The sequence below is a fragment of the Perognathus longimembris genome, chromosome 17 (assembly GCF_023159225.1).
Source record: "Perognathus longimembris pacificus isolate PPM17 chromosome 17, ASM2315922v1, whole genome shotgun sequence".
NCBI classification, from domain to species: domain Eukaryota; kingdom Metazoa; phylum Chordata; class Mammalia; order Rodentia; family Heteromyidae; genus Perognathus; species Perognathus longimembris.
Genome location: NC_063177.1, coordinates 55402749 through 55410275, shown reverse-complemented (window position 1 = coordinate 55410275; position 7527 = coordinate 55402749). Strand labels below are relative to the sequence as shown.

Genomic DNA, 7527 nt, shown 5'->3' with positions numbered 1-7527 from the left:
AATGACCTGCTGGACGGGGGGTCGGCGGGGGGGCGGGAGGGGGGCTCTGGCGAGGTGGCTCTGCGTCCTGGGCCCGCCCCGCGTGGGGGCCAGTGGGGGGGGTGGGAGGGAGGGGGGGCTCTGGCGAGGTGGCTCTGCGTCCTGGGCCCGCCCCGCGTGGGGGCCGGTGGGGGGGTGGGAGGGGGGTGGGAGGGGGGGCTCTGTTGAGGTGGCTCTGCGTCCTGGGCCCGCCCCGCGTGGGGGTCGGCGGGGGGGTGGGAGGGAGGGGGGCTCTGGCGAGGTGGCTCTGCGTCCTGGGCCCGCCCCGCGTGGGGGCCGCCACGCCCTGGCGTGGCCTCCGTGGGCCCCCGCGCTCAGCGCAGCCCCCCCGGCTCATGGTGGGTTCTTTTCCCTCTGGATGGAAATGGAAGCTGTGGACGGTGCAGGCCGGGGGCCTGGCGCTGACCCCCCGGCTCCCCGACATTCTTAGTCAGCAGGGCCTGGTGCGGGGCGGGCTGGCCGGGCTGAGGGCCGGGGCGCGGGGGGGGGGGGGTGGGCGTCATGAGAGAGGGGCGGGCGGCTCCTCCCCGCTGCGTCCTTCCTGCCCCGCGGCCCCGGCTCCCCGCTGGGTGAAGCCTGAAGGCGGCACACCCCAGACTCCCGGGGGCGGCCTGCGGGTTGCCCCGCCAGGACTCACCCCACGCGGCAGCGCCCTTGCCCTGCCCGGTCTATGCCCAGCCCCCGTCCCCGTCCCCAGGGCCCAGCCCCCCCCCGTGTCCCCCGTCCCCGTCCCCAGGGCCAGCCCCCCCCCGTGTCCCCCGTCCCCGTCCCCAGGGCCCAGCCCCCCCCCCGTGTCCCCCGTCCCCGTCCCAGGGCCCAGCCCCCCCCGTGTCCCCCGTCCCCGTCCCCAGGGCCCAGCCCCCCCCCCGTGTCCTCCGTCCCCGTCCCCAGGGCCCAGCCCCCCCCCGTGTCCCCCGTCCCCGTCCCCGGGGCCCCGTCCCCGTCCTCAGCCCGCAGCCCCAGGCTCTGCAGGCCGGGGGGGGGGGTCACACCCCACTGAGTGATGGCAGCCATGCACCTGCTGCCCGTGTGTGTGCACGCGTGTGCGTGCGCGCGCTCAGCTCCGTCCAGCAGGGCCGGGCCCCCCGGGCGCTGCTCCAGCCTCTGGCCAGGCCGGCTTCTTCGTTGCGGAGATGCCGCTCCATCCACGGGAAGGGGGGGCCCTCTGTCCCCCGTCACCGCGAGCCGCCCCTCCCCCGCCGTCCTGAGGAGCACCCCGCACGGCTCGGCGCGGGCCGAGGGGCCCTGCAACCCCCACCGCTCCCGGGGTGCGGGGCCCGGAGTGTCTTCCTGACCTCCGCCAGTGGGCCGGCGTGCGGGGGTCGCGGGGACCCCGGCTCTGAGCTCACAGCCCCCGCGTGCCGCTCGGGGGACGGCGGGGCGCGGGGCGCGGGTGAAGGGCGGACGCGGAGCGCCCCGCGGCCCCGGGGGGGGGGGCAGAGGGCCTGGCTGCCCGCAGCCTGCGCCGGCCCCGCGCCTGCCCCCCCCCCCCCCGCGCCCCTGCGTCCTGCGTTCCGGGAGGCGAGGAAGGCAGCGGAGGGGCCTCGTCTGAGCCCCAGGGGGCTGGGGGGGTGCACACGCGTGTGTGTGAGCCCTGTGTCAGAGGCCTGCACGTGAGGGTTTGCACACTCCCGTGTGTGTGAGAGCTGGGATTCAGGACAGGGGGTGCTTGTGTGATGGCTGCGGGGTGGCCACGCGCACGTGTGCGCAGGAGTGAGTGTGAGCCTGTGAGTGTGTGAGCCTGTGTGAGTGTGTGTGCCTGTGTGTGAGTGTGTAAGCCTGTGTGCGAGTGTGTGAGCCTGTGTGTGTGAGCCTGTGTGTGAGTGTGTAAGCCTGTGTGTGTGAGCCTGAGTGTGAGTGTGTGAGCCTGTGTGTGAGTGTGTGAGCCTGTGTGTGTGAGCCTGAGTGTGAGTGTGTGAGCCTGTGTGTGAGTGTGTGAGCCTGTGTGCGAGTGTGTGAGCCTGTGTGTGAGTGTGTAAGCCTGTGTGCGAGTGTGTGAGCCTGTGTGAGTGTGTAAGCCTGTGTGCGAGTGTGTGAGCCTGTGTGAGTGTGTGAGCCCGTGTGTGAGTGTGTAAGCCTGTGTGCGAGTGTGTAAGCCCGTGTGTGAGTGTGTGAGCCTGTGTGCGAGTGTGTGAGCCTGGCTCCTCACCCCCCTCCCGTTCTCCCGCCCCCCTACTTGCTCCCCTACTTCCCGGGCTTCTCGCTGCTGCTGCGCCCCAGCCCCTCCTCCTGTCATGGCTTCCCCAGCGCCCCGGCTTGCAACAGTTCCTTCCTGTGCCCCACGCATTGCACCACCGTGGGGGGAGGGGCGAGTGCCCGGCCCGGCCCGGCCCGCGCCCACCCTCCGCACGCCGTGGGGGGGGACGCCGTGGTCCAGCCCACCCTGTGCCCACCCTCCGCACGCTGTGGGGGGGACGCCGTGGTCCAGCCCGCCCCGTGCCCACCCTCCGCACGCTGTGGGGGGGACGCCGTGGTCCAGCCCGCCCCGTGCCCACTCTCCACATGCCGTGGGGGGGACGCCGTGGTCCAGCCCGCCCCGTGCCCACTCTCCACATGCCGTGGGGGGGGACGCCGTGGTCCAGCCCGCCCCGTGCCCACCCTCCGCGGGCCGTGGGGGGGACGCCGTGGTCCAGCCCGCCCTGTGCCCACCCTCCGCGGGCCGTGGGGGGGACGCCGTGGTCCAGCCCACCCTGTGCCCACCCTCCGCGGGCCGTGGGGGGGACGCCGTGGTCCAGCCCGCCCCGTGCCCACCCTCCGCACGCTGTGGGGGGGACGCCGTGGTCCAGCCCGCCCCGTGCCCACCCTCCGCGGGCCGTGGGGGGGACGCCGTGGTCCAGCCCGCCCCGTGCCCACCCTCCGCACGCTGGGGGGGGGACGCCGTGGTCCAGCCCGCCCCGTGCCCACCCTCCGCACGCTGTGGGGGGGCACTGTAGCCCAGCCCGGCCTGTGCCCACCCCCTGTGCCGCGTGGGGGGGGACGCCGTGGTCCAGCCCACCCTGTGCCCACCCTCCGCGGGCCGTGGGGGGGACGCCGTGGTCCAGCCCGCCCCGTGCCCACCCTCCGCGGGCCGTGGGGGGGACGCCGTGGTCCAGCCCGCCCCGTGCCCACCCTCCGCGGGCCGTGGGGGGGACGCCGTGGTCCAGCCCACCCTGTGCCCACCCTCCGCGGGCCGTGGGGGGGACGCCGTGGTCCAGCCCGCCCCGTGCCCACCCTCCGCACGCTGTGGGGGGACGCCGTGGTCCAGCCCGCCCCGTGCCCACCCTCCGCGGGCCGTGGGGGGGGACGCCGTGGTCCAGCCCGCCCCGTGCCCACCCTCCGCACGCTGGGGGGGGGACGCCGTGGTCCAGCCCGCCCCGTGCCCACCCTCCGCACGCTGTGGGGGGGCACTGTAGCCCAGCCCGGCCTGTGCCCACCCCCTGTGCCGCGTGGGGGGGGACGCCGTGGTCCAGCCCACCCTGTGCCCACCCTCCGCGGGCCGTGGGGGGGACGCCGTGGTCCAGCCCGCCCCGTGCCCACCCTCCGCGGGCCGTGGGGGGGACGCCGTGGTCCAGCCCGCCCCGTGCCCACCCTCCGCGGGCCGTGGGGGGGACGCCGTGGTCCAGCCCGCCCCGTGCCCACCCTCCGCGGGCCGTGGGGGGGACGCCGTGGTCCAGCCCACCCTGTGCCCACCCTCCGCGGGCCGTGGGGGGGACGCCGTGGTCCAGCCCGGCCCGTGCCCACCCCCTGTGCTGCGTGGCGCGGACGCTGTGGCCCAGCTCTCAGTGTCCACAGGACCCACGGGGCCTGGCACAGATGCTGGTGAGGGGGTCGGGCAGAAGGGACCCTGGAACCCCCACTTAGGACCCCCTCCCGGAGCACAGGGACAGCCAGAGCCCACTGTGCCAAGCCCTGCCCTGCCTGCTTCTAGAACATTCCCATCACCCCAGATGGAACCTCCTCCCCAGCTCCAGTGACTGCCTGGGCTTCACGTCTGTGAATCTGCCCGGTCACCGCCAGACAGACCCCACACTGGCCCGGGGTCCCCCCACCCCCGTTTCCATTTGGGGAGAGCCGGCCGCCCTCCCGGCCGGTGGTTCCCCGTGGGTGGGGCTCTGCCGTCCGCTCCGCCCTCGGTAGCACTGGCCCCGTGAGCCTGAGGGTATGCGTGTGCGTGTCTGTTGTGCGTGTGTGTGTGCGTGCGTGTGCGCGCGTGTGTCTGTGTGCGTGTCCGCCAGGCTCCGCGGGGCTCCCGGGCACGGTGCCCCGTGGGGGGCTGCCCGGGTCCCCCGTGCCTTCCCCAGGCCCTGTGCCGGGGAGGCCGCCCCAGCCCAGCCCTCTGAGCCCAGCGCGGTTCGCGCTCACGGCGGAGGCTCGGGCCCCGCCCGGGCGGCGAGGGGCGGGTGTGAGCGTGGCCGCTCTCCGCCTCTCTCCGGACGCCGCTGTGGTTGGTGTTGACGCCGTCCTGTGTCCTCGCCTGGCTTCGTGTCGGGCGCTGGGCCCGGGCTTTGAACTCGGGGCCCGGGGGCCGCCCCCCAGCTTGGTCACGCGAGGCCGGCGCGGTGCCGGCTGAGCGGTGCCTCGCGGAGGTGCGTGTCACCCACCCTCCCGCCCGCCCGGCTCCCAGCCTCCGGGCGCCCGGCCCGCCCCGCTCCTGCCTGACGGGGGCCCGGCCGGGGCGGCCCCGGTGCCCGCGGGCCGCGCGCCCCGTCCCGTGTTGGGACACGCTTGCCGAGCCCACGTGGCACGTGGAGAGGCCGTGTGCTCAGACGGCGCCGGCCCGCCTCTGCACAACCGACTCCCGGCCGCTCCCTTTCGCGGACGCCTCCTCTTGCGTTCGTGTCCCCCCCAGTGCTGGCGGGGGGCCGGGGCCTTGTGCCCGCCCGCCCGCCCGCCCGCGCACGTGTTCTGCGTGCCCATGAGCTGCGTGCCCAGCCCTCGTTGGATTGCAGTTTCTTTTTTGGCAGTGCTGGGGCTCGAACTCAGGGCCTCGCGGTTTACGGGCAGGCGCCGCGCCCCTCGAGCCGCCCCTGGAGCCCTCCGGGCCGGGTGTGCCGGGGGTGGGGTCTCGGGCTCCGCCCTCACGGTGCTTCCTCCCACCGCGAGCGGGCACGCGTGCGTGTTGTGAGGGAGTCTCCGAGCCGTGCCCTCGCGGCCCCCCCTCCCGGGTGACGGCGCGCGCGCGGCGGGCCCGGCCACGCTTTGGCTTCCACACGGGGTCTGGTGTGGCCCGACTGGCCCGGGAGCCTCGGCACCTCGTCTGCCTCCGTGAGCTGCGGTTACTTCCCACTGGATTCGCCGTGGCGGGGGCGTGTCTCCGTGGTGGGGCGTGTCCCCATGGCTGGGGGCGTATCGACGCGGTGGTGGGCGTGTCCCGTGGTGAGGGCGTGTCCCCGTGGCTGGGGGCGTATCCCCGTGGTGGGTGTGTCTCTGTGGGGGGCGTGTCTCCGTGGTGGGGCGTGTCCCCATGGTGGGAGTGTGTCTCTGTGATGGGGCGTGTCACCGTGATGTGGGCGTGTCCTGTGGTGGGGGGCGTGTCTCCGTGGCGTAGGGCGTGTCCCCTTGGCGGGGGCGTGTCACCATGGTGAGGGCGTGTCGCTACAGTAGGGGCGTGTTGCTGTAGTGGGGGCGTATCCCTGTGGCTGGGGGCGTATCCCCGTGGTGGGTGTGTCCCCGTGGTGGGGGGCGTGTCTCCGTGGTGGGGGCGTGTCCCCGTGGCATAGGGCGTGTCCCCTTGGCGGGGGCGTGTCGCCGTGGTGAGGGCGTGTCGCTGCAGTGGGGGCGTGTTGCTGTAGTGGGGGCGTGTCCCCGTGGTGGGGGCGTGTCCCCGTGGCGTAGGGCGTGTCCCCTTGGCAGGGGCGTGTCGCCGTGGTGAGGGCGTGTCGCTGTAGTGGGGGCGTGTCCCCGTGGTGGGGGGCGTGTCTCCGTGGCGTAGGGCGTGTCCCCTTGGCGGTGGAGTGTCGCCGCAGTGGGGGCGTGTCCCTGTGGTGGGGGGCGTGTCGCTGTGGCGGGGGCGTGTCGCTGAAGTGGGGGTGTGTCCCCGTGGCGGGGGCGTGTCGCTGCAGTGGGGGTGTCCCCGTGGTGGGGGGCGTGTCACTGTGGTGGGGGGGTGTCTCCGTGGTGGGGGCGAGTCCCCGTGGTGGGGGCCGTGTCCCCGTGGTGGGGCGTATCCCGCGGTGAGGGGCGTGTCCCCGTGGCGGGGGCGTGCCCCCGTGGTGGGATGGGCGTGTCGCTGTGGTGGGGTGCCACCCTGGCACGGGCGGGGCTCTGGTTCAATCTCAGCCCCTCCGTGCGGCCCCCGCCTTGCCCGTCCCCTCGGGCTCCCTGCGGCTGAACGCCCTCCCGGTGAACGGCTGCCTTGGGTGGGGCGGAGGCTGAGCTTGGGGCCTTGCACTTGGGGGGCGGCTCCCGCCCTCCGACTCCACCCCGCCTCTGCCCCCTTTCTGCCCGGGTCATTTTCGGGGAGGGCCTTGCTGCATGCCAGGGCACCTGGACGGGGCCTCTGCTTCTGCTCCCTGTGTGGCTGGCGTTGTCCCCGTGCCAGCCGCTGAGACACTGATGACAGGCTCCCCCCCCCCCCCCCCGCGTATTCGCGGAGACGGGGTCTCACTGCTCTACCGGGGCAGCCTGGAGCCCATCCACCTGCGGCTCTCCACCTCAGGCGGGGCTGCCATCCAGGTGGGAGCCATTCCACCCATGGGCAAGCGGAAGCTTCCATCACGAGAGCGCGTCACCCCTGTGCTGCCCGGGGGGCTGCTCAGGCCCCCCTCTCCTGCCCTGCCCGGCCGCCCACAGAACCAACTGTGGGGGCTGGCGTGTGGGGTCCACACTCAGGCCCTGCCCACCCTGACCACGGGGGTGCCCTCGTCGGGGGGCCCTGACCAGGGCCCGACGGGCGGAGGGGAGGGCAGGTTCTGAGTGTTGGCCCATCCACAGCTTCACTTTACCCCCCTTCCAGGGGACGTGGGGGCATCAGGAGCCCAGTCTGGGGTGTCGACCGCTCTAGGTCTCTGTAAGGCGACCTTGGCCAAAGCGAGAGCGGGCCGGGGTCTCCAGAAGAGCGCCCCAGGGCGCCGGCCAGGCAGCGGGAACCTTCCCGAGGCCCAGCGTGGGGAGAGCCCCGGCGGCCCTCGGCCATGGCGGCGGCCCTGCCCCGCCCCGCGGGAAGGCAGCGGGGGTGGAGGGCCGCGTGGGGCCTGGCCCCTCCCCGCGGGCTCGCCGGGATCCCCCAGCGCGGCCTCTGCCAGGCTGCGGGCCCTGGGAGGCTGGGGGCGGGGCCAGAGGCTGAGGGAGGCGGGGCCGAGGGAGGCGGGGCTGAGGGAGGGGCAGCCTGGCCCTCCCCACGGCCCCGCCCCGCCCCACCCCCAGCTGGTGGGAGGTGGGCTTGGGTCCCACACCCAGAACGCTCAGGCAGCAGAGTGGCCACGGTTGCGCGACTGCCCGGTGCCCACGGGCGGCTGGGGCTCTGTCCCGGGAGCCGGCTGCCCTGCCAGGTGGGCAGTGCCCCAAGTG

The 7527-nt window shown here is 75.2% G+C and overlaps 1 protein-coding gene across 1 annotated transcript; it reads right to left on the bottom strand.

The window, feature by feature from the left end:
• Window positions 1-4780: 4780 nt before the first annotated feature.
• On the bottom strand, window positions 4781-7153 carry LOC125366319 (proline-rich protein 2-like). Its single transcript, XM_048366904.1, has 2 exons — window positions 6963-7153; window positions 4781-6017 (listed from the first exon to the last, which is right to left on the bottom strand). The coding sequence occupies exons 1-2, from the start codon at window positions 7151-7153 to the stop codon at window positions 4781-4783; spliced, it is 1428 nt and encodes a 475-aa protein (XP_048222861.1).
• Between the last annotated feature and the right edge of the window lie 374 nt (window positions 7154-7527).

What these genes read in the sequence shown, in the direction of transcription:
- LOC125366319 (XM_048366904.1), bottom strand. Translation starts at nt 7,153, where the DNA reads ATGGCCGAGGGCCGCCGGGGCTCTCCCCACGCTGGGCCTCGGGAAGGT. An exon ending in CCACGTCCCCTGGAAGGGGG is followed by an intron (nt 6,018 to 6,962) that starts GTAAAGTGAAGC and finishes CCCCCGCCACAG; the next exon opens with CGACACGCCCCCCACCACAG.